The 26120-nt window shown below is 41.0% G+C and overlaps 2 protein-coding genes across 4 annotated transcripts in view; both read left to right on the forward strand.

Moving 5' to 3' along the window:
- polr3b (polymerase (RNA) III (DNA directed) polypeptide B) overlaps positions 1–7347 on the forward strand; it is a 32251-nt gene extending 24904 nt beyond the window's left edge. Inside the window, exons 24-29 of the mRNA XM_085281856.1 lie at positions 433–536; positions 1722–1888; positions 2763–2876; positions 2966–3139; positions 3309–6602; positions 6715–7347. Coding sequence (XP_085137982.1) covers positions 433–536; positions 1722–1888; positions 2763–2876; positions 2966–3139; positions 3309–3438 — 689 coding nt within the window. The 3' untranslated portion in view covers positions 3439–6602; positions 6715–7347. The remainder of the gene's footprint in view (positions 1–432; positions 537–1721; positions 1889–2762; positions 2877–2965; positions 3140–3308; positions 6603–6714) is intronic.
- An 85-nt stretch (positions 7348–7432) lies between these two features.
- rfx4 (regulatory factor X, 4) lies at positions 7433–24331 on the forward strand. Of its 3 annotated transcripts, none has more exons than XM_085281858.1 (18): positions 7433–7661; positions 9684–9770; positions 9940–10000; positions 12518–12641; positions 13904–13965; positions 15009–15222; positions 15696–15773; positions 15879–16042; positions 16576–16676; positions 16785–16843; positions 16954–17098; positions 17384–17478; positions 17935–18052; positions 18969–19088; positions 20539–20697; positions 20800–20959; positions 21063–21201; positions 22995–24331. In XM_085281858.1, the coding sequence occupies exons 1-18, from the start codon at positions 7619–7621 to the stop codon at positions 23265–23267; spliced, it is 2202 nt and encodes a 733-aa protein (XP_085137984.1). In that variant the 5' UTR covers positions 7433–7618; the 3' UTR covers positions 23268–24331. The 3 variants fall into 3 exon arrangements, with proteins under 3 accessions (XP_085137984.1, XP_085137983.1, XP_085137985.1); XM_085281857.1 differs by having other exon boundaries at positions 7434–7661; positions 20536–20697; XM_085281859.1 differs by having other exon boundaries at positions 7435–7661; positions 20536–20697; positions 20839–20959.
- Positions 24332–26120: the final 1789 nt, after the last annotated feature.

Consider the following 26120-nt stretch of genomic DNA (forward strand, 5'->3'; position numbering starts at 1 on the left):
AAGGCTAAAATGACCAAAGAAAAAGTGGAAAACTGCTGAACATGAGAGGTTTTTGGACAAAGTTTGTGTTTTTTCCATTGTTTAAGCACTGCTTCCAGCCAAGAGTGATACCATATATGCCCCATAGCTGCAGAAAAGGCTAACATTGTTATCTTTTTACAAAAAACCAGCTGAACATGAGAGGTTTTTGGACCAATTTTGTGTTCTCCATTCTTTAAGCACCGGTTTGAGCACCGTTTAAGCACCGGCACCGTTTCAAAAGTACCGATTTGGCACCGGTATCGGATAAAACCTAAACGATACCCATCCCTAGTTAACACTGCTGTAAAGTTAAAGTACAGCCTCGGATCCTCACATGTGGGAAGCTGATTGGTTTTCTCTTTGCCATATGTGTGCATTAATGTTTTTTGTGTGTGTGTTTGTGTGTTTCAGGTGTTTGTGGCCTCATCGTCCCACAGGAGGACATGCCGTTCTGTGACACAGGGATCTGTCCAGATATCATCATGAACCCTCATGGATATCCCTCCAGAATGACGGTGCGACACTTCACAGCTGTGGAAACTCAAATTCTGCAACATTTTTCTCTGTTGATTCATATGCCAAGTATTTTTTGCATTTTTTTCCATTGTTTTGTTCAGAAATAAACCAAAGGGGAAGAAATTTAAAAAATTAAACAGTAAACAACCATAATGTCAAAAAACGGTGTGAAATATAATCTGCAGATAACGAAACGGTTGCTAAACAGTTGATTAAACGATTATTTTCTCAAAAGTTTTAAAAGACCCCAAAGGCAAAAAAGTGATACCTTTAAACATCTTGGAAGATCCAATCATTAATGATCAACCCATTCGCTGGAGCTAGAACTTATAATATATTATTCATGGTATTTTTAGGGCTATTAATTCATCACTGGCTTTGTCATTTCTGCTCCGATGTTGTAACATTTGTCAGGGAGGTTAAGTTTTCTTTTCTCTTGGTGAAAAGCTGGTTATTTGCCGTCTAATTTGAGGACGTGCTTCTGGTTTTTATTTGTGGGTTGTTGTTTTTTTTGTTTTTGTTCTTTTTGCTACGACTGGAGTCTGAGTCACGTAGGATGCTGTGGCTGTCGCTCTTTATAGGTTTGTGCCGGCTCTCCTGAGACAAAACCCTCATTATCCCCACTCCTCTTCTCTCTGGGTTATCATTGGCTTCCAGAGCACACGTCCATTGACGCCGTTAAGCAGCAATCTCACTGTTCACAAACAGATATTTGTTGCTGCGGAGACAGCTGCCAGTGAGGCCACCGCCTGTAGCGGTGTGTGTGGAAGTTTTATAAAACGTGGCCAGTACATGTGAACTGTAGGATGGTGATGAATGTGAATGACATGAGACTTGGCTCTGTTTCATACACTGTAAAAACCTGAATGATCTTTACTGCTGCTCACTCTGGTTTCCATGGAAAAGGCTCAGAAATGCTTGGCTCCAGAGGATGTTTCTGTGGCCTGGGAGTGATATGAGAGTAGGTGTTTCCCTTTGTGTGTCGGGGTCAGGGGTCCTCAGAGTGCGATCTTAGTGGAATTGTTGAACTCAGCCATCCTTGGACTGCTGTCACCAACCCTGAGGAGTACATGTGTAATCTAATCTCACCCTTAATATACACATTTAGTGCCAGGAGAGGATGTAAAGCACAAAAAGATTTGTGTAATGAACAGAGCTGCTGTTCTTTTCCTGAACTTCGTCAGGTGGGAAAGTTGATTGAACTCTTGGCTGGGAAGGCGGGGGTCCTGGATGGGCGCTTCCACTATGGCACAGCCTTCGGAGGCAGCAAGGTGAAGGATGTGTGTGAGGATCTCATCCGTTATGGATACAACTACCAGGGCAAAGACTACGTCACTTCAGGCATCACTGGGTAATTAATAGAGGATGTTTTAGGTTAATAGCCACACACAACACAATGCTGCTACACAAGTGTTTGCATTGCTACTCATGACTGTTTACAAGTCTTATTTCTCTTAATGCTGTGAAAAATTTCTCAGAGTGATGTTAACATTTTCTCACCACAATATTAGTTCTTAACTCATTCACTGCCAGGGTTTTTGAGCATTTTTACTCATTTTTGAAGAGCCACAGAAAACTGTGTGTTATGATCATATAAATGCTGAACCTACCAAAATGAAGAACAGACTCTCTTCTTTCATCCAAAAAAAAAAAGCTTGTTTCTACCATTTTCCATTCTTTAGTAATCAGCTGTAGAAGAGAGGTGGGTTCCACCAAAAATGCCTGTTTTGACCAAAAAAAGGGAGAAAACGAGCTTTTTGTGAAAAATACATTTCAAGCAGTCTGATATTCACTGACAAGCTGCCCGAGGTTGTATTCTAGCCCCTCCCATTGGAAAACGTAATTGACGTCTATAGACGTCAATGGCAGTGAATGAGTTAAACAGTAGCTTGAATGTTTTCATTATGCAGAAATTGCATATTGGCATAGTGGCCTCGTTAGTGCCTGTCCATCCGGCACCAGCTGTGTATAAACAGTACATTTAATTTCTGTGTAAAATCTGCCGTCTGAAGGCAAGGATCACGTGTACAAATCTTTCATTGTTAGTATTTCTTTATTCAAATTTATGGACCAGCAGTCCAAAAAGAAGGCAGATTTTTGTTGGAATCATCTCATGCTCTGCTTATCCACTATTTTATTACAAAAAATGATAGATTTTATATGCTTATGTAATGTATGTGTTAGCCTGATGTGCACACAATTCCTGACCCCTGCTTTTCCCTCAGAGAACCTCTGGAGGCTTATATCTACTTTGGACCTGTGTATTACCAGAAACTGAAGCACATGGTTCTTGACAAGATGCACGCCAGAGCCCGAGGCCCCAGAGCCGTTCTCACCAGGTAGTTTCTCATCTGTGGTGACGTTGAGATTCGATTAGTGCCTATAAGTGTTGAATTAAATTCTCCGTATCCAACTGTCCTGATAACAGGCAGCCCACGGAGGGTCGCTCCAGAGATGGAGGTCTGCGTTTGGGTGAGATGGAACGTGACTGTCTGATCGGCTACGGAGCGAGCATGTTGCTCCTGGAGCGCCTCATGATTTCCAGCGACGCTTTCGAGGTGGACGTGTGTGGGCAGTGCGGGCTGTTGGGATACTCTGGGTGGTAAGCTGTTTCTGCTGGTGAAACATGTTAGGGGGCATCACAAGATCTGGTGCACATTGATACGAACTGAAAGAAGGGGAAATATTTAAGTTTACACAGTGACTAAAAAAGCTTGGTAGCTGTGTAATCCGGGTGGTCCATAAACGTCTGTTCTGTTTCCGTGTTTCAGGTGTCATTACTGTAAGTCGTCCTGCCACGTCTCCTCCCTGCGTATCCCCTACGCCTGCAAACTCCTCTTCCAGGAGCTGCAGTCCATGAATATCATCCCTCGACTCAAGCTGTCACGCTACAACGAGTGAGCAGGACAGAGACGGGACGTGTGAGTCACAGGTTTAGAGCAAGAGTTATAAGTTGATTTGTGAATGTTTGATCGAGCGACAAACAAGCAGAAAGAAGCTGAAACAGGACTATTTTTGTTGTTGGTTAAAATCTGAAAACTTTTTTCCTGTTTCTTTTTTTTAATGTTTCTTTTTTCTCTGTTTGTGTACATAATAAATAAGTTGATGTTTTTTCTTTAACTTTGACTTCTTTCATTACAAATATCAAAAGGTTGCCCTTTGAGGGCAAAATCTCCAGGATGTCACCAACTTTAAATTGTTTGTCCTGAAACATGTTTTGACCGCAAGATCTTTTGAACATCCTGACCTGGGTCATATTTCCCCACTTTTTTTTTCTGTCTGCTTTTCTCCTGTCTAATAAATGTTAAGTAGGATTTTGAAGCTGGAAACTTTGAGATCGGCTGTAGCAGTGCAGTGTGAAGAAAACATACCCTAGAGTCAAAGAGGTCCCATAATAACTTCTTTTCAGTAGATTCACTCTTCACTGCTGATTTAATCACTTAAATTCAAAAAGATAAAAGCAGGTGCGTGCAGCTACATGCCAGATATCCAACCCAAGGACGCTATAAAGCTAAATGGTAGAATTAAGTGAGTGAATCTAATCAGTATCGTCACCTTAAATATAAACTGATCTTTGTTACCCACGAACAGTGTCCTGTATGGCTGTAAACTTTGTCACTTACTGCAAATTAACCAGTGTAACCTGCCCCAGCGTTTTCATGCAACCTTTGAATAACATGAAATTAGCACACGCATTTGTTTTTCAAGGTCTTTCTCAAAGATATCATTCAAAAGCACATCATGTATAGATCCACTATCAGATAAATATACGAAATAATAGGACAGTACATTTGAGATTTAGTTTTCTAGTGTATAAAATATCAGCAGTCGTCCCCTTTGTGCTAACTTCTTTCTCAAGTCTTTCTCTACATTTCTTGACACCAGTTTAGTTCAGAAACCGTTTCTGTGTTTTCTGATATTTGCTGAGCCGTTTGAAAAGTATTTGACCCAACACGTAAAAAAGCATTACTTCTCTAATGCTGAATTACTGTGACTGCAACTTTACACCTGCACCGTGAACACATGTGTGTGTGTAAGGGGGCCATGGGATGTCATTGTTTTTTATTACCTGAATTAACAAATTCTGTTGTGTTATGCTTTAACCTGCCTTAACTTTAAAATTAATTAACTAGGAATCAACTAAAACTAGATGTGAAAACATTTTAGTTACCTAAAATAAAAAACTTAGTTATTTGTTTTTCAAAACTTTAATGAAACAATGTTGTGAAATTAGGAGATTAACTGAAAAAAAACCCCAAAACAACAAATTTAGATGACAATTTTGTATATGTTAGTTTTGTGAGATTTATTCTCACAGCTTGTCTGATGAGGCTTTGATGGATGTATTTATTGAGGCTTCAGATGTCTACAACACTGTGAGACTTTTTTTCCGTAAATCTTACCTCTGGTATATGTCATAAATACGATACTTAGGACAAAAACTACCCTGAAAATAATTTTTAATAACTGCTTATTTTTAGTTGTAAACAATAAAATCTGAACTGAAATGAGCAAACCCGCTCAGGAAACGAAATCAAACTAAACTGGATTAAAATGAAAAACACAATTAAAAACTCCTTAGAAAATTCAAAGTAATAATAATAATATTATTATAAAGTTGCTCTGTGGGAATCGTACTGAGTCTGAGAATTACCTGCCCAGGTGGCGGCCATGCAAACTCAAAACACATTAAAAATGCAACAACAAAAAATACAACGTCAGTAACATGTTATACTATACACAAACACCCTTACCTAGTGTTGCTTTAAAGATAAAGAAAGGGCTGTTTTCTGCAAGTGGTGACCACCATCCTGTCAAATCATAAAGAATCTGTAATAAAACAGAGAGATGCCTGAAATAAAAGTGAATGCACTGCATCACTGTAAATAATGTTTTCGTTATGAATTTAACCCAAGAAGTAATGAAAACAAAATAGTGTGCATTTAACACTTTGTGCATTTATACTGAGGTGTGTTGTCAAGTCTTTTTTTTTTATTTGGGAAGGAGTTAAAGTACAATTTTAAGACATGTATTAACCTTTTAGAATTTACAGGTGTGAATAGTGATTACTCACAAAGCATCAGCTGATGCTTGTGTTAGTTAAACGTATAAATGAGAATCAGAGCACAGTTTTATAGTTATCAATGCAGAAATCCTGATGATTTAAAGCCTTTTCGTAGAAAGAGCAAATAGTTTGTGCTCTGATATCAGTGCATCTTTATGCAGCTGATACACGCACAGAAAATGAGCATTCAAATGTTCTAGAATTCATCTCATGGAACAAGAAGTATCTTTTTATTATTATATATAATCAGCAGTGTACAGTTAATTTTTTCACATTTTTAACTGATTTTTGGAAGATTAATTTTGTTTGATCACAATCAAAAACACGAGTGACTGAAGTCTCTCGGTAGAGAGAGCAGGATGTCTCCTGTTTGAATTCAATACGAGTGGACAGCTGGATGCTCGATGCAGCAGCTTTGTTGACGTTACCAGGGAGAGAGCAGCTTTAAGTCATATGATTTCCTCTTTAAAGTGAAGCCCTAATGCCACCAACTTGTCGTATGTGGCGTAACCACATACCCCCTACTCCCACGTGCACACACAACTCTATTGGGGCCTTTTCACTAAACAAAGCAGAGCACATCCGTTTGTGCGGGCAGAGTGTGTGAGAATGGGATTGGTGGAAAAGGGCTCTTTTTTAGTGGCTGCACCTGTCCTATTTTACGAGGCACTAATAAGCAGATAACAGTCACTAGGCTGGGAAAAAATGAGTGAGAGCCATTGAAATTAGGCTGAAATTAATTAGGTCCTCCTCTGAAGTCCTGACTTTGTGGGCCAGCATCTAGAGCTTTGAGAGTTGAGTCAAAAATTAGATTTCCCTGACCTTTCACCCAATCCAGCAGCTCTTTCCTTCCTGTTTGAGCCCGATTTGATGCTCACCCCTGTCCTAACTAAGCGTGGCCCTGTGTCCGTCACCCTGTCCTGTGCGTCGCTGAGTGTCAGCAGTGGTGTCCACGCCTGCGCACTGCGAGTGAAAGTCCTTCTTTGCGCTCCATGGTGTGGTGAGTAATTCAGCCATAATCCGCCTTTCTCCTCTCCCCTCTTCTTTCCCCTCTCCTCTCCCCCTCTCCTGCGGTTCCATTCATATTCTAATCACAGCTTTCCCTTCTCCAGCTCTCAGGCACTCCATCAGAGCCCTCCCAGCCTCGGGTTTTGCACTTTTACTTCCCCCCCTTTGTGACCGTTCCCTCTTCTCAGAGGCATACCAAAAATAAGGTTGCAAAAAAAAAAAGAGGTGAGAACTCCACCAAAACATTCACACTGGTGCAGTTTCATCATTTATGGATGTGTGTTGCGCCGCAGCTCTGGAAAAGTTACCACAATAGTGCTTTGGGTGGTTTGAATGAGGAGCAGCACAAATGCAGGCAACAAGTGTGTGAGGGATGTGAAGTGGGAGTTAAAACCAGAAGGAAAGGCAAGAGTGGTGGTTGTGTAGAGATGTATGTTTATTCGGAGCTCGGGGGTGTATAAAAACGTATTAAATGCCATAATGGAAGACGGGGAGGCCACAGTGTTAGGACTGCGTAGATCTAAGCCTCTTTTTTTTTTTTTTTTTCTCTTTTTTTTTTCGTTGGGAGGGAGCTTTTCTTATTCAAAACAGCCCCACAAAAGACTTCCAGTGAGCCTTGCCACATCCCCATCTGACTTGGGGCCATTCATCAGCCCTCCAAGCCTATCAATGACATGTCCCCATCAGGGCTCCTATAAAATCAGCCCCTTTCCCATGAAACATCAGCAAACATTTTGACGGGTCTGGCTTTCCCCCCGCTGGATTTCTGGAGTCTCTACCCCCCCGCCCCACACCCTCACCCCCTTCCTTTCCACCCTCATTCCCACCTCCCCTCCTCTCCTCCGCCAACACCACCCCTCTCTTGGGCGAACCTCAGATCCTCAACATCTCCTGTGACGGGCAGCGGTCACGGAAACACAGAGCTAGACGAGGGGAGAGCCACTGAGGAGGGAGAAACGTGCGCTAAGCCATTTTCTTGGAGGAGTCAGTGTCGTTGATGGGAAGAGGATGCATTGCGGGCTGCTGGAGGAGCCTGACATGGATTCCACAGGTCAGTCCTGTTAAACTCTGCCTGCCTTGGATATGTTGAGGAAACCCAGCTTCTATTCACATTGTATGAGTTTTCTGCTGCGCTTATGCAAGTCTGGAACTTTCTCTGCAGGCATTCGGGTGAACTGTCCGGATGCTCATTAGCTTTTTAAATTTCTGAAATTACTTACGAGGGAGTGTTTTCGGTCACACTCGCTTACGGGAAGATGCAGGAGACACTTGATTAGAGAAAAGCAGGAAATGGACCTTCAGTCTCCACAATTGGTTTCTTGCTGTTATTTTTTAAAGTCAAACTAGAGAACTTGTAATTATGAGAGCAGCATTTAAAAACACAAGTGTACATCACAGTGCACCTGCTTTTTAAAAAGGTTATTTACTAGGTACAAAACTGCTAAAGCAAGACATTTTTTCAGCTTTGAAACAGGTTTTTACTAAGAATTTATCACCAAATTAATTTTCTTATGGTAAGAAACTGAGTTTCTTATGGTAAAACTGAGTCCTCTCTGCAACGTTAATGACAAATCTAATTATACACACTTTCAGGCAATTTGGTTTGTTTTTTTTATGTGAGTCCTTAATTGTCATTTAGCATAGTTTTCAGGATGATGCAGTTTAGTCCCAAATGTGTGCTCATAAATGAGTGAACATCCATTTTCACTTGTTGATCAAATTTAATCCAATTATTTAGATCCCCAACTTATCTGTTCTTGTGGCAAATGAAGCTTGAGATCCGAGCCTCTGTGGAGAATTAGCTCCACTTCAGAAGATTCTCTTTTTCATTTCCAGGGTTTTTTTTTAAGCTAGAGAAAGAAGCCAGTGCAGACGGGAACTGATGAGACACGATGAGGACCTGGAAATGATGTAATTTCTGTGTGATGCTATTTACCATCTGTCAGTGCTACAGTGTTATAACACTGTTAAAGAGTAAGCTATAAATATTTACGTACCAAAAAATCTTTCTCCTCTGGAGTTTTTAGTTGTTGTTTTTTTCTAGACAGGATTTTAAGAGCAGTCACTCCTTTTTTTTTTTTTTTTTTTTTTTTCTCTAGACAGGACGTGCTGAAGATTGAAGTATCCACTCTTCATCGAATCTTAACTTTTAAAAGTTTTTATTATCTTCCTCGATGCCGTGCTCAGACAGCACCAGCAGCTGGTGCTGTGAATGTTGTCACTTGCAAATGAAAAAAGGTTCAATAACTTTAATGTGGAAGGATTTCCATTTGTTGCAGAGCCTAAAAGTTTGGTTTAGTTTTGCATAAATATGTCGGTGACTTTTTCCTGATCACATCTTCGTTTTTATGCTTATAATTCAGATTCTCTGTTTACGACATGCAGTTTAGCTCTAAACTTCCTGGTAGAGAAAAAGCTGTAGCTTAAAATCCAAGCAATTTTTACACCGAATTAAAGTAAAAGAATTTTGTGAATGCCTCTCATAAAAATAGTTAAAGAATTCGATTTTTTTCCACTCTACTCGGCTGTTTCTATATGAAAGCCTTGGTGTTTTGCTGCTGCTCGCTCACAGAAAGCACACCAGTTGAGCTATTTCTAAGTAGAAATTAAAACAGGACAATGGCTTCTATTCCCCCAGACTGCTTCAGTAATGTGCACAGGCTCTTTTAAGCAAGTGTGTATGCTCGTAGTCTCCTGAGAACAATGCTGGATTCCTGCCGTCCTGGTGAAAACATGTCAAATAGAGCCAGGGCTGCGCTGCTGCCCATACAATCGATTGTTGTCAGCTCACCCTGTCACATTAGCGACATTTAAAGTGTCCTGTATAGCCAGTGATTTGCAGTGTTTATGCAAATACAGCTTTGGCTCTGTTCCACTGCAGGATGACATTAGTCACTTCACAAAAAGGGATTTTTAAATATGTGGGTTTTCTTTAGTTAAATTAAAAGTTAATTTAAAAAACAAAGAACAAAACTGAATGAAAATGTAAACTAAACATTTTTTTAAAACTTATTTGTCATTTTTTAATTTTTTAAAGTCATTTCTAAGAGCTGATCTTTGGTCTTTTTTATAGAGAGCTGGATTGAAAGATGCCTTAATGAGAGTGAGAGTAAGCGATACTCCAGCCACACGTCTCTGGGGAACATGTCCAATGATGAACGTAAGCAGGACCGACTGTACTTGCACTGAATCCTCTGTCTGCACGTAGCTTTTAAACCTCAGAAAATGTCATTTAGCCAGAGAAGAAATGATAAGTGTATGTTTGTGCCACACTTCTGTCATTTTGCTGTAATTACTTAATTAAGCCCTACGTGTGCTGTTTATTCCAGATGAAGAAAAAGAAAATAACAGAGCCTCGAAACCACATTCGACACCGGCTACGCTGGAATGGTAAGTTATTAAAAAAAATTTTCTTTTATCATTTAAAGAGAAAAGCTGCAACATGTCAAAACACAACAGCCTATTTAAAATATTAAATATATTCTCAAATTAATGTAAAACTGATGTAACCAGTCCTTTAAATCAACCACTCACAAAAGAGTCTGTTTTATTCTTTTTAAAAATTAAATAATGTGCACATCAGAGCACTTTTTTTCATTGTTTTAATCCTGTGTTGTCTTCATCCTGCAGATTCTGTTATTATTTTCAGTAAATTTGATTGATTTAGTTAATTTAAATTGTCTTAAATGTCACCCGTACACACAGATGATAAGTTTCTCTGCACATTTTAGGGAAATTTACTTTATATCTGCTAGGGAGCAACAAATAATTGCACCTGCAGCCTCAACATGCACCACAATTCATTCATATCATGTATATATACATGGAATACCAACTCCAATTGTGACAAGTCTGTTTAAAATTAGAGAATTAAAAGAGAATAATTTTATACATCAAATATCCTGTAATAATAATGAACTTTTTTTTTTTACTTTTCAAAGTGAGTCTCTTTTTATTTTGTGTCATAAGTAAATTGTTGATTTAAACAGAAGAAAATCAGTCTAAAAATGTTATAATATATACTGTATGCTCTATTAGGAAATTATCAGCAAATAGTTCTTATGCAGCTAAGTAGGTAGGGTGTTGAATCAAGAGTAAATAATCTGTCCAGCATTAGTTATGCTTGTATATTTGTAATTAAAGAACAATTTTTTAACCTAAAATAATATATTGGGTCACGTGACTGATCACAGTTTGATTGTCAGAAGACTTAAATGTAGCTGTTTTACCGAAAAGCAGTAAAAATGGATCCAATTCAAAAAACAGTTTCTAAGTAAATGAACATTTATCTTAGTTCTTACTCAGCTTCACTGAAACAGACAATCAGCCAATGCAGAGGTCTACATGCAGTACCCAGACACATACAGTACGGTATGGCATATTACCCAGCATTAAAGTGCATTTAAGAGGTAATTATTTGGAGTAATAAATGAGGTCTCAGAAGCTTGGAAAACCATGGGAAACATTAATGTTTCAGGCTAATAATGAAACTTTTGTTCTGTAAATAATAATAAAAGTAATTGCAGCAGTTTCAGGATTTAACGTGTAGTTCAACCGTTTGAAAGGTCAAATTTACTTGTACTTAATCAGTCTGTTGCGTCTTAATGGTGTTTTTTTTATACAAAGTGGAAATAGTGCTTTCTTCTTCTGATTGTTGTTAATGAGTTACAGACATCACATTTAAGCGATTTGTTTGACGGCTGCACCAAAAACAGGATTTCTTAGGGACAGTTTTTACAAACGTGAAAAAAAAATCAGGCTGACATTGTTACCGACATTCATACCACATTCATACCGCTCTTTTTGCTTAATTCCTGCGTCCTCTGTAAACACATAGAAGATTAGCAATTAAGTGCTAATCTTATTGGTTAATTTAAAAATCTTTTCTAGATTAAAGAGAATAATACAGGGGCTGTGAAAAATTCCACTGCAATATAAAAGTGAACTAAAAAAAGGTGAACTACAAACAGAAAACAATAAAAACTACTAATTGTGATGCTGGTGTACCTCAAGGCTTAGTTTTAGGTCGTTTTGTATTTATCGTATTACCTTTTTCTTAAGTTGTTAGATTTACACAAATAATATGAGGGATGAAATGTAAAAATGCACATGAGTTGTGATGTGCATTTCTTAAAAATGAGTGACTCATTCAGATATTTGAGTTCGGAAAAGCAACGCTGAAGTATTGAAGTCATTGCTTTGTTGAGCCACTGGGGGCAGAATACTTGAAACCATCTCTGAAATGCTAATTACGTCAGAAGTGTTCATGTCTCCTGTGTTGGCAAACAGTTAAGAGCACAAATGCTGCTTGTGTAAATAAGGGCAAATATTTCAATGTGAATCATTTAGAAATTATGACGTGCTCATTGTCGACGATCAAAGATTGATGAAATATGACGTCCAGTATTGGGAACACTGATAAACAGCTGTTCTGCTTTAATGTGAATTTGTCCACTGCAGCTGTTAGTGAGACGAGGTTGCAGGAAAAATGGATGTTGCAACTCCCGAGGGAGTAGCTGTTGTCTTTGTTGATGCGTTGTCATGTCTTGCATGACAACCCAATGCATGGCTGTTCCGTGAAACAGTTAGCTCTGCTGGGATGCAACAGACAGTTTGCTTTATAATAAACACTGCTACAGTGTTGTTACACTGGAAGTAAGATAATGATTACCATGATGTAGCTCTTTAATTTATATTGTGTCTTACTTCTTTCTTCTCATCTTTGAACTGAATTTGAGGCGGTACCCTAATGGCATATCTGCTTTAATCTGTCCTCTTAATAACATAAACTCTAACATCGTGCAGTTTAATATCAGATCACGGTAATTTTTAAACGCCCTGTTCGTCATAAAACCATACACGAGCTTCCAAATGTCCACCTGACATTTCCCCCTTTGTTATTCACAGGCTAGAAGAAAACTACGAGATAGCCGAAGGTGTGTGCATCCCCCGAAGTGCCCTCTATATGCATTACCTAGACTTCAGCGAAAAGCACGACACGCAGCCTGTGAACGCAGCCAGCTTTGGAAAGGTGAAATGCAAACTTGAGTAGTGATGAAGATCAGACAGTGTGGAGAGTCAACAGTCACATCTATTGTAGCTTGGGAGGAGTGTTTAATTTGTGAAATGCCTTTTCACAATTATTACTACTTTCTTTTAGTTTTTAGTGTTTTTAATATTCAGGTACGAAGTTAAAACTTATAGCTGATGTTGCAGATGCACCACAAATCGAGGCGGTCTTCTGCTCAGTCAGCCGCGAGCGTTACGCTGGGGCCGTTGCACGCCTGGGTCGGTTTTTGTGCGGCTGTGTTGAAGTTATATCAGATCAAAACTCAGTGTGAAGCAAAGCTCTCGCTGAACACATAATCTAGAGCCAAAGGAGATGTGCTTTGGTCTGTTCCCACAACCCCAAGAAGTTCCTCAGCCTTCCTACCCCCAGCCATCCCCTGTACCCTGGACTCCAGCCCCAACCCCCAACCCGGGCCTACCCCCGCCCCTCCACAGCTCCTGTCGGAAGATATTGAAAAAGAGAAGGGGCCTGGATTAATGTGTAATTAAAGGAAATTTGGAAGGGTGAGATGTTGCGGAATGTTAGATCAGTGGCTGGAGCAGTGTGGGGTGTCCTTTAGGAAGGCTTCATTGATTCAGGACAAAAAAACGAGAGAGGGCCCGGACTGCCTCCCTGTCTGCTCATTTATCAAGCGGGGCCTGACAGAAACTTCACAGCTTGGCCTCTTTTTTCATCCCACACAATGGAGAGCTACACTGTTTGCTAAAGTTTCTGCACCAGGAGCTGGACCGAGGAGCCAATCTCTTTGGACAAAAAAAAGAGAGAAAGAGAAAGAGAGAGGAAAGGTGGAAAGGAGGGAGTGGAAAAGGTAAAGAGGGAGAGAAGGAGTCAGGATGGGTGGGTGGAAAGATGCAGGGAGGCTGTAGATATGGGGGTAAGGGAGGGGGAGTAATACCCATGGATGTCATAAATACATAGACTCTGGAAGCTTTTCTTCTGCACGGCGCTCCCTGTGGATATGACTGCAAGACCAACTTTATTAAACACTCTCTCACCAAGAGCTAAAAATGAAGTGCAGCGTATTCTGTTGACTTCTGCGTGCTGTAAAGCCATATTGTACAATAATAACAAGTAAAATGCACACACCTGCGACATAAGGTGCTTCCTTATGTCGCCTCTTTACACCATCTTTTCTTTTTCTTTTGGTTTTATCCAACGCAGACAAAAACACATAAATATTTTGAATCTATACTTGCTAACAGTATTTCTCTCACAATAAACAGATCATAAGGCAGCAGTTTCCAGCACTGACTACCAGACGACTGGGAACAAGAGGGCAGTCAAAGTAAGATGTTTCAGGGTTTTTATGTTAGAGAAGCTGAGTCAGTTCCTCAGCTTAAAAACATTTAACCCTTGTATGGTGTTCGGGTCTGTGAGACCCGTGTTCAGTTTTTTTCAAAAGAAAAATTAAACAATTAATTATTTTTTCACGTGTAAATGTGTTGTGTCTTTCCACTCACTCCACTTGATTATAACTGATTTATTTATAACATTTTATATAAAAGAAAAACGAGAAGCACATTAATTCATAAATGTGATCTAACAAAGGTAAAGGGAAAAAATTAACCATGTTTGCTGTTCATATGTCTTGTAATTGGGATGAAGTAAACATCTGTTGAGTAATTTAACATAAAATTGTTTGATAGTGTTAATTTGGAAAGCCAAAACTCTAGCGGGTCCACCAGACCCATGAACACTGGCTGAGTAACAAAAATACGAACACCACACAAGGGTTAAAAACCACATGTTTAGACTGCATTTTGTGCTTTGCTGACATCAGTGCGCCCCAGGGTGGCTGCGGCTACAATGTAGCTGCCATCACCAGTGTGTGAATGGGTGGATGACTGGATATGTAAAGCGCTTTGGGGTCCTTAGGGACTAGTAAAGCGCTATATAAATACAGGCCATTTACCATTTATCTTATGTTCCTGTAGTTTTCCTTTTTAAAAAATATTTTTTTGTCATGTTCTTCCTGCACAACAACCTGTAATGATTTGTTCACATGCTTTTTTAAATTAGTGGATATATTTATTTGTAAATTGTCTTTGAAAAGCAATATGAAAGAACTTATTGCTTTTCTGATAACGTACTTTTGGAAATATTCACCTAAAAAATAAAAAAACAAAAGACATGTATTCAAAAAGCAAAATTAAAATTAATCAATAAAAAAAATTAAATCACACTTTGAGTATTATTATTATTTTGTAAATAACATTTATTTAAAAAAAGACATTAGAATTTTCAAACAATATTTTATTTTATTATATATCAGCCAAGTGATCCTCAAACGTCCTTGCCATTGATCTGTCCGTCGTCTCTGCTCCTCAGGTATCACTACTATGGAATAGCGGTGAAGGAGACCTCCCAGTATTATGATGTGATGTACTCCAAAAAGGGAGCGGCGTGGGTGAACGAGACGGGGAAGAAAGAGGCCACGAAGCAGACAGTGGCGTATTCACCGCGCTCCAAACTGGGGACGCTCCTGCCAGAGTTTCCAAATGTCAAAGACCTAAATTTGCCTGCCAGCCTGCCAGAAGAAAGGGTAAACAGGAGTTTTAAAAGTCCATCCTTCCAGCGCCCCCCTCAGCCCCCTCCTCCCTTCGCCGTTGCTTGCCATCTCACCAGCTCTGCGCCCCCTCTGGCTCTTTTATCTGCCCCGGGAGCTTCAGTGGGTTTGCGTTTAGAGAAGGACCTTGAGGATTTATATGCTGGCTCCTCTCTAACTCTTAATCTTTTGGAGGAGATAATAAGATCTAGCTGTGGACAAAAGGACAGGCACTAGCTGTCCGGCTTTTAAAGGGGGGCCATGATTTTAAATGGTTTGTGTTTTGCTGATCTCTAAAGCTCGTTTTATATTACTCCGCTCAAGCCTAGGCCTGTAACATCTATTTATTGGCTCCCATGCTTTGTTCAAGATTTATCTTCTTGTTTTTGCAGCATTTTTTTTTCCCAAAGAGAAAAAAAAGCTATTAAGTTTGTTATGCAATTAGATTAATACCCTGCTGTTGCCCACAGGTGTCAACCTTCATCATGATGTACAGAACACACTGTCAGAGGATACTGGACACCGTTATTCGGGCCAACTTTGATGAGGCGAGTCCTTTTCTGTTTAAAATGACCACTTTAAAGTCTGTTTGAGCACATTCGGTGTTTGCCGCTTGTATGTTTGTAATATCACGTCGTGTGCAACGGCCACAGGTCCAGAGCTTCCTGCTGCACTTCTGGCAGGGCATGCCGCCCCACATGCTTCCTGTCCTCGGCTCCCCCACGGTGGTGAACATCGTCGGTGTCTGTGACTCCATCCTCTACAAGGCCATCTCAGGGGTGCTGATGCCCACCGTCCTGCAAGCACTGCCTGATAGGTGAGAGTGTCCCTCTACTGCAGCTCAGAGTTCACAGTAATATCCTGATTTAACCTCTCTTTTTGTGGTTTTAATATCTTGTGCACAGCTTATGCAGCTACACTTTTACAGTGTGTGTCTTGTAGGGTCACGTCATTCCATCTCCGATGATTTGCAGGCACATCTTCAGTTTTAAAGTTATCAGCTGTTTGGAAACACAATTAATTTATTTACCGTGATGTGTAAAGGCGGGGTGGCTCGTTTTCTAAAGCTTCAAAGTTTCAAGTAAAGTCTCATCTGGAAGACAAAACAAGAAAGACGTGCTGAAAAAATTAAATTTGAGTCTTTTGTGAAAAAACAAATTGAACAGTCTTACTGAGGATCAGTGCTCAATCCTGAGCTCCGAAATGGTTTTGAACTCATGGTCTGCTCTTTATGTTTCGTTTTTATGGCTCTAACAGTTAATTAGTTCTTTAGTTGTGACCCTTATTAAATAAAATCACGTGTTTTGTCTCAGGTACTAAATGTGCTTCATTTTCTCCTCATCTGCACAGTTTAACTCAGGTCATTCGAAAATTTGCCAAACAGCTCGATGAGTGGCTTAAAATAGCACTTCATGACCTTCCAGAAAACCTGAGGAATATCAAATTTGAACGTAAGCATAAAATATGCCAAAGTGATTGTTTGCTTCTTAAGCACGTATGGATTTTATAGGGTAACTTCTCAGGGATTTATTGTATTTTCTTCTCCTTTTGTATTTCAGTATCGAGGAGATTTTCGCAGATCCTAAAGCGGCAAACATCACTAAACCATCTATGTCAGGTGCCTATCGTGGTCTGAATGTTTTTAATAAAATCCATATGAAAGAACAAAGCTGATAAGGGATGTGGGTATGCTTAGATTTGTCATATTGTTGACTTATCTGTCCCAAGGCATCGCGGACTGTGATAAACAGCGCCGACATCACCTTTCAAATGCTAGAGGACTGGAGGAACGTGGACTTGAACAGCATCACCAAGCAGACACTTTACACCATGGAGGACTCGCAGGAGGAGCACAGGCAGCTTATTATCCACTGTAAGTCGCCCTGACTCACCCGGACGGGCACTTTACTATGACGTGAACGACTCGCCGAGGGACGGTCATTCCCACGGCCGGCAGAGTCAGAGCGTTAATGACGGAGAGCAAAAGGTTAAACAAGTTCAATCTGCTCTCAAACACCCTGCGGAGCATTTCCAATTCCCTGCACCCTCGCGCCTCTGCATTGGCCCGGAAGGGGTCAGAGGTCACACATACGTAGAAGCTGCTGTGTGAAGGTGAAGGTGCTGTTTGTGTTCTATGTAACGCTCCCTTCTCTCACAGTGTATCAGGAGTTTGATCGTCTGCTGGAGGAGCAGTCGCCGATCGAGGCTTACATCGAGTGGCTGGACTCGATGGTGGATCGCTGCGTCGTCAAGGTCAGACAGCTAACAGGCATTATCCCCTGTTTTTGTGTGGTTGTTTAGACACTTCAGTGTAAGCTGCACAGGTGAAAAGTGCATATTTTTTTATAATCCTCCCCTCACTGAGACACCTGTGGCTGAAAGCCCTCTTCCCTCTCTTCCCTGCAACTCTCTCTTAAACCGAGTCACTTAGGTTGCGATCCTCCCAGTTAATGATGTCTTCAAGCTTCCCATTTGCGTCCATTATGTGCCAGATATTGCCTTGTAAAATTTCCGTCTCCCCGGCAACGTCTTGGACTGCTCAGACAATAGTTCAATGGGAAGGCGTGTCCCCGGGGGCAAATTAAATAGTTGACTTGTTGACATGTTTTTCGTTCCTGAGGGTTAAGCCCCAATACGGACCCGGAGGTTAATTCTACCCCGGCGTCCCCACCCTTCCCCCCTCTTTTCTCATGGAAATGTTCTCTCTAGGTGGCGGGGAAGAGGCCCGGGAGCCTGAAGAAGGTGGCCCAGCAGTTCCTGCTTATGTGGTCGTGTTTTGGTACCAGAGTCATCCGGGATATGACCCTGCACAGCGCGCCCAGCTTCGGTGAGCTCCTCCTGCTTTTCATGCAACAGAAAACACACAGCGTTGACAGTCGTTTTATTTACTGTGTCATCCATGTAAACTGCTGAAAATGGCTCCACTAATAATATCTTTAGTGAAATTTGAGGGTTTTTTAAGTATAAGTTTAGAGTTTCCCTCACTTGCTCATGATTTTCACATTTAAAAGCTAATATGAGCCAAATCAAACTGATATAAAGAGATGAAATGTCTCTTAATTGGGGCTAAATGCTCATTTAATGATTCCTCTGCTTGCTTAGCTTCGACTTTGAGACGAGGAGAGAGTAGGCACGAGTGAAATGGCTGCTGCTTTAACAGCTTACTGTTTGTGGTAAGCGACAAGCAGTAAAAATTAAAGAAAAGAAAATGGCTTTTCTCTCCCCTCCTCTGTCCCTGTCTGTGAATATCAAAGACACAGCTGGTTGCAGTGTTTTGATAAAGCAGGTCTCTGTGCACAAACAGCTAATTAACAAAGGTCGCCCCTCCCCTCTCCCCGATGCGTTTGCCTGTCTTTTCCCATTTTATGACCGGTCAGTGTTACACCCGGCTCCCCTCAATGGCCACAAGTGTTTATTATGCACACGGCGGCGGCAGAAGCGGCCGGCACAATGACACAATTGTGACACTCCCTCACATGCTCATCTTTCGTGCGACCCCCGGGGTCAGCTGACATATTTCTGGCACTGACTCGGTACACGGAAACAAGCGCGCTCGCTCCTTTTTAATAACAGCGGCCCTCCTGTCATGCCTGCAGGATGTGATGTCATCATCTCAATGGTTGTAATCAGTTACATGCTGGACAGATGTTTGTTTGGTTTCAGCGACTCACTGGAACTGTGCCACTCTAACTCCAGATAAATGCTTCTACTGTCTGATTGGGCTTTCTTGTATACGTCTGCAGGCTCCTTCCACCTGATCCATCTCATGTTTGACGACTATGTGCTTTACCTGCTGGAGTCCCTGCACTGCCAGGAGAGAGCCAACGACCTCATGAGGGCCATGAAAGGCGAGGGCAGCACAGGTGAGCGCTCCAGCTGTAGGTGCAGGTGGTAACCAGCAGCACAGCTGTTTGGTAAGGTGACTACATCAGTGGACATTTCCAAAACCCTGAACTTAACTTTGACTGATTGGATGATCCATAACCCTTGATGGCAAAAATCTTCCTTCAGCTAAATGATAGAAAAGCTGAAGTTGGCTTACTTTCCTCCGATTCCAATCCCTACAAATACCCAAACAAAGGCACGTTTTTATATACAGATCTCTGACTTTTAACAATCAGATCAGTGGTGTTTTTAGTTTATGCCACACCTACATCACCTCTCAGTGATGCACCTCTGCAACTTCCTCTGTAAAGGATCGTCCAATTTCACTTTTCCTCGATTGCAGATGCTTCAAAACACAGTTGGTGCACATAAAAGACAGCACGTCGCTCCTGTTTTAGCTCAGTTTCTACCTCCGAAACACAGAGTTGATTTTAAATGGTTTTCATTTGGTTTTAAAGCCCTCCAGGTCGGGCCTTTGCTGTTCTTGTCCCCAGGCTCTGCAGTAGTCTGCCATCCCACATAAATCCTCTCCAACCAACGTTTTCATGATTTTTTTATTGTTGTTTCTAATATCAGGTTTAAGTTACAGGTGTTTAATTTTACACTATTTGATTTATTTCTCATATTTTGGTCATTAGTGTCATTTTTTTGCCTGGAAAACACTCTGGTTCTTTTAAATGTTCTACATAAATACAATTAACTTGAATTTAAAAAATCTGTTGAATATCTGTTAAATGAAAAAAGAACTGTTTTATTTATTTATTATTCTTAACTTCCAGCATAATTGATTTGTTTTATGTGAGAGCCACTTTTGGGTCATTTATTATGTATTATACTTTTTTTTAAACAAATGAGAATAAATTAATTTAACACTTGTTAGTCAACACTCAACATTATTATCAAGTAATATAAGGAAGCTTGTTTTCACAACTGGAAAAAAAGAAATTGTTATCATCCATAAGTAAAAATTTCCATCTGTTATCTCAAAAATTTTGACTTATTCTCAAGTTTGACTCTAGAAGTTGAACTTGAAATTTTGACATAGCTTTGCCTGGAAACCTTAGACATACGTTTGCGCGTACCCAGGGAGATTTGCACCCTAAATGTTGTGGTGACTGTCCAGAAAAGCCTCCGAAACACCCGCAGAGGTAGTTTATTCTTACCTGTCCAGGAATTCACTGTTGTAAGGTGTTCCTGTTCATTTCTCTCAATTTTAAATGTTTTTTTTTAATCTTATATATTATAGAATAAAATGTATACACTTGTTTGCAGTGACCTTGTATTGATGAATCTTTTAGAATGAGCCTGTTTTCTGCCACACAAAAAGACTTTGTTGTCTAACTGAAGATTTGTTCTGGCTCTTTAACATAGCATCCCTCTTTGCATTAAACTGTCTAACCGCCTGTTTCCTCCCGACACCTTCAGCAGAGAGAGAGGAGGAATTTACGCTGACAGAAACCGCCCCTGCCTCGCCGTCTCCGGGATCCTACTCTCCCGCTCGGTCAGTCCACTCTGTGGGCGTCTCCTCGGCCAGCTCCCCCACAGCAGCCGTGTCCCCGGAGTACACCGGAGTACCTGCCACGACAGGTGAGACAGGACTCGCGTACAAAAAGCCCAGAATAAGCAGAGTTTAACGTAGTTCCTCTGCGCCAAAGCGTCTGTCTCTGTGTCTATATATGTGTCTACCAGGCGCTGTTCAGTCATATACCTGGTCCCTTACATACACAGTGACAACAGCAGGCGGAGCCGCTCCAGAGGCCGGGCAGCAGCTGTCCTGTATGAGGAGCAGCGCTCCCGTACCCCCTCCATCTTCTGCCCACAGGATGCCAGTCTACAGGGAGGAGCATGGGTGATTACAAAACTATTGAGCATTGCAGTATTAAAATACATTCTCAATTTATTTTTTGGATTCATTATATTTACTAAATTTCAACTGTTTAACTCCATTTTAGGTACACTGGTAGCTACAACTATGGCAGTTACGCCAACCAGCATCCTCACTCCATCCAGAGCCAGTACCCGAGTTTGGCCCACGAGCCGACGATCCCAGCCCCGCTGCACTACTCCGCCTACCACCGTACATCTGCACAGGTCAGGCTCTGATGCTCAGGAATGGGGTGTGGTAGCAGATCAGATGAATTCAGGTTTTATATTAATCTAAGGACCTGTTAATGCTAAATAATAAAAGTATTAGGTTTTAATAATGAAAGAAAATAAATGAAACACTTGGGAAGACATTTGTTAGATTCCAAAGATTAAAAAAAACCCTCTGACTGTTGGATGATCTGAAATCCTGGATTGCATCTATGCAGTGATAGGACACTTTTAGACTTTCACAGCGTGGAGGTAAAACTATGATTTAAACTGTATAAAGTAACTCAAGTAAGTAGCTAAGTAAGTCATAAGTATCAGTATGAAAATACTGGGGTTTAATACCTTGTGTGATGCCTAACTGCTACTTAAACTTTATGCATTATATGAGGCTGATACTACGTGTTAAAAAATATGTAGCATCTGATAAACTAAATGTGAGGATGAACTGACTGAGTTGTCCTTTTAGGGGAATAAATAGATTTAAATATGATGCTATTTTAAAAAAAAAAGAAAAAGAAAAGAAAGGTTATTAGAATGAGATTGAGCCGCTGATGTTACCGAGTGAGTTTTACTCTTTTGGTGGCAATTTCCTGTCAAGGGTCCTCCAGCCTCTGCTGCCTTTATAGAGGGAGGAGATCAGCTGGGCCTCAGCGCTCGCAGTGTTTCTAAAAGTCCCTGAATCACCCTCTCCACACAGCGGAAGCAGACAGTGAAAGGTGGCTCGGCCGGGGCCAAGGGGGGGGCCTTGCTCTGTTACTTCTCTTTCCAGCTCTCAATAGTCTCTTCATCTGTCTGAGCCAGTGGCCACGGAGCAGGGCAAGGGGGCGTTTATTAAAATATTGTTATTCAATGGTCTCTTTTCTGCTTGTGAACAAGAGGCAGCTGAGCCGCCTGTTCTGCACTGACTGTCTTTTTCCATGCCGTGATCCCTCATAATGGCTTCGACTGTCGTGTTTATATTTAGTTAAAAAAAGGGGAAAGGGTCTACTTCCACATTTTTTTTTTTTTTAGCCCCGTCTGAGCTTAAATAGGGCACAATGCCTGCACTTTGTCACTGCGAGAGGTTGGACATGGAGCTGAAACGGTCTGAAAACTTTGCCGGATCCCCATCTGTCCAAAATATTTTTGTCAACAGGCAGATTTGGTCTGTTTGAGGTCAGTCACCACAGGCAACAGATCACACACATGCACGCACACACAAGGAGGGAGAGAGAAAAAGCACTTTTTTGGGTGAAACCCTCATTTTCTTAAGTGGCTTAATTTTCTATTTTGACCACTGTGCCACAACTTGTGAAGCAATTTCCCATGACAGGAAATTACCAGCAGCAGGGTCAGTTCAAACCCAATATTTTATGCTTAATACAGCATCAAATGAGATATCGGCCGGGTCGTGGTCACCTTTCAGGACCACGAGACCTGTGGAAAAGGGAATTTTAAGGTTCGTATCACTCTGGCAGCGCAAAGAGGGCAGCATTTAAATGACTTGCTGTCAGGAAGAGAGTTAGATCAGGTATCCTAACATAAAGGATGGAAAAAGATAAAATCCACGCAACAGCTCCTCTAATGCTCGCCATCACTTGGGGTTGACTGATATAGTTTACCAGTTAGAAGATTGGTGGTCTTCTTCGGGCCTTGGACAAGATACCAAACCCTGAGTTGCCCCTGATGGTTCCAGCGAAGAGTGACTAACTAGAAAAAAGCACTTTGAATAGCAGTCAAAGCCGAACAGCACCATAGAAGTACTGCTCCATCTTCTACTTAACTTATCCCCCTCCTTTTCCTCTCCACAGTACCAGCTCAACAGCCAGATGTCCCGAATGGAGCCGTGCCTGATGGGCAGCACTCCTCGGTTGCACCCCACGCCTGTTGCCCCCCGGTGGCCAGATGTGTCACCAGGTAACAGCTGTTACACCAGCCCGCCTATGCATTCGTCCCGCTATGCCACCTCTGGGGATATGTACTCACCTCTGGGCCCACGCAGGAACTCAGAGTACGAACACTCGCAACATTTCCCCGGCTTTGCCTACATCAACGGGGAGGCCACCACCGGCTGGGCCAAATAGCCTTAAATCTGAGAGCTGTGAACACTTTCCAATCAAGCGCATGAAAAAAAAAAAGGGAACGGAGAGTAAAATGCGCCAGCGTAAGGTAAAACGAATCACGGCGTGGATGTTCTGACAATTTTAAAACACGCATTACATCAATCACATCCAATGATTGGCTGCAACTTGTGGGGAGGTTTATTAAAGTTTCTTCAGCAGTCGACAGAAGAAAAACAAAATAAGATTGCAGCAAAATCATTATGAGAGTGCAATGCTGCTGCCAAGCTGTGCCTTCGATTTAAGGAATGTACACCTCTGCCAGAGTTTCCCTCATCCACGAGGTCGGGCGCACACACGGTCCCACCAACCCGCCCGCCCCTCCGTCAGTGATGTCCAGCGACTGACGGCTCTGCGTGCTCTAAGCTGTACAATCTCAGTCTCCTCTTGTTGCTCAGCAGTATCCTGTCGTGAGCCCTCTGCAGCAGATGCTTGCACTGCAGCTCGATGATGATGATGGACTGCACTGCCTTAACGTTCTCCTGGGATACTTAACATCACAGGTGACCGATACAAACTCAAGAAAGACCTTGGTTAAGGTTTCTTCATCTTGGATACTTTTTAAAAAAAAATGATGAACAATGTGACTTAGAAAGAAAAAGTGTATTCTGTCGCAAGCCTTTTTGCTGTTTTTCTGTGACTATATATCTATACACACACACACACAAACACACACATATATATAAATATATATATATAGTATGTATTTTCTGTAACTTTGTAACATGGTGTATCCTTTATTTTCGATGTTACAATTGGTACTTTGTTCTCTGTTTTGTATCGCTAGTAAAGACGCATTAACCTAGGGTTGTGTGTTCTATATAATGCACTCAAAGCTACTGAGGACCTATTACCCTATGGGTATTTATAAAAAGGGAAAAATATCAAAGTGTACAGTAACATGAAGTCTAGTCACTTTTCTGTAAATAAAAGCACTGGAAACCATCCGTGGTGACTGTTAGACTATCACAGTTAAAACTGGTGTGTATGTGTGAAATATGTTGACACATAAATTTAAAACCATGAGACATTCTTGTCAAATGTCTTTTTTTTTTTTTTTTTTTTTTAATCTCTTTTTTTCTGGAGGGAAGGGGGGTGGGGGGTGTCAATGCATTGTGGTACCTACTGAACGATCACAGCATCAGCGCTGGAGTAAAGTCTCGAGTTAGCCTCTTTCTAAACTGTTTTACATCGTATTCATTTAAATTAAATCATCTCCTGCCCAAATACATTAATCTTGTAACTGCTATTGTGTTGTTTTTGAAATTCCCTCATTCCTCTTTATCCATATGTCACATTTCTAATCCGTGTGCTGCTGCAGAAGTAGAAATGTTTCCTGAATTGGATTTTCCTTCTCGCTGTCCATGCACCGACACAGTGGGGGGCTGGGCGAGTAGCAGAAAGGCCACACTGCAGAATGGGTTACATTTCTAAGGACTGAATGTCCCTGCTGTGCTGGGGTCATTGCACTTCAGTCCCGTAACCTTTGACCTCTGACCCCTGTCCAGTTTGTATTTATTAGGGCGTAGATCCTCTGTGTTATATCTGATTCCCAACAAGAAACTTTGAATAAAGAAAACTTCTTTAAAGACACAAAAACAAAAACCACCAAATATAAATATATAAATATATAAATATATATATATCATCAATTTAATCAGCTGACCTGAGTGTCAATATCAATATCCGCTGGAAATTTCAGACTGAGATCTGTGATCCTATCAGCTGTGAGAAATGTGCTGCCACAGGAGGTTTCATCTTTGATATCACCAAAGCACCACTTACACAGTTATTATAGCAACCACATCCCGTTTTGTTTTTAGAAATACATGAAAATTAGTTCCTTGCATAAACCACATTAGACTTCTTATGCAGTCCAACAGTTTGTGTGAAACTCAATCGGGAATACTGTATTATAATTAGAAAAAAAACAGCTAATGAGGAGAGAGTCTATGGAGCCGATGCTGGAGACAAGGCATGCTTTAAACTGAGGTGCACAGTCTCAAAGCAACACAGACTACACATAATAATAATGAAATATAATTTTAAAAAGTGAAACAAACACAGTTGCCAGGCACTTTACTGAGTACGCCTGTTCAACTGCTTGTTAAATGCCTGGTTGTTGGTGCCAGAAAGCGCTGGTAAGAGTATTTCAGAAACAGATTATCTGCTGGGAAAACCACACAACCATCTCTTAGGTGTGGAGAAAATGGTCCAAAAGTTTGAAAATAACGATCAGCAGTTCTCTGAGTGAAAATGTTTTGATTGCATCAGAGGTCAGACTGCTTCAAGTTACATGAAAGCAACAGTAACTCAAATAAACACTCTTTTAAATCAGGGTATGCAGAAAAGCATCTTCTGCATACGAGGGGCAGCAGAAGACCACTGATGCCACTCCTGTAAGCTACAAACAGGAAACTGAGACTACAGATGACATGGGCTCACAAAATTTGGATGATAGAGGACTGAAAAAAAATGTTGGCTCATCTGATGAGTCTTGATTTCTGCAGCAAAATATGGATGGTAGCATCAGACTTTGGTGTATTCAACATGAAAGCATGGATCTATCCTGCCTTGGATCAGTGTTTCGGGTAGCTGGCGATGTAATGGTGTAAGGCACACTTTAGACCCTTTAGTGCCAGCTATCATATGTGGGTATTGTCACTTATCCGTTATGACCACAGTCTATCTATTGATGTTACAGTTAGACCTAAAATTAAAATAAAATAACTGAGATGACTTTGTGAACTGAAAAAATATTTTAAAAATTAATTGATTGCAACCCTGATGAGGTACTGATGAACATGTTTCACTGAT

This window comes from Mchenga conophoros, linkage group LG7 (assembly GCF_057382185.1).
Source record: "Mchenga conophoros isolate Kocher_MC1m ecotype Shallow Benthic linkage group LG7, M_conophoros_male_GT1.1, whole genome shotgun sequence".
NCBI classification, from domain to species: domain Eukaryota; kingdom Metazoa; phylum Chordata; class Actinopteri; order Cichliformes; family Cichlidae; genus Mchenga; species Mchenga conophoros.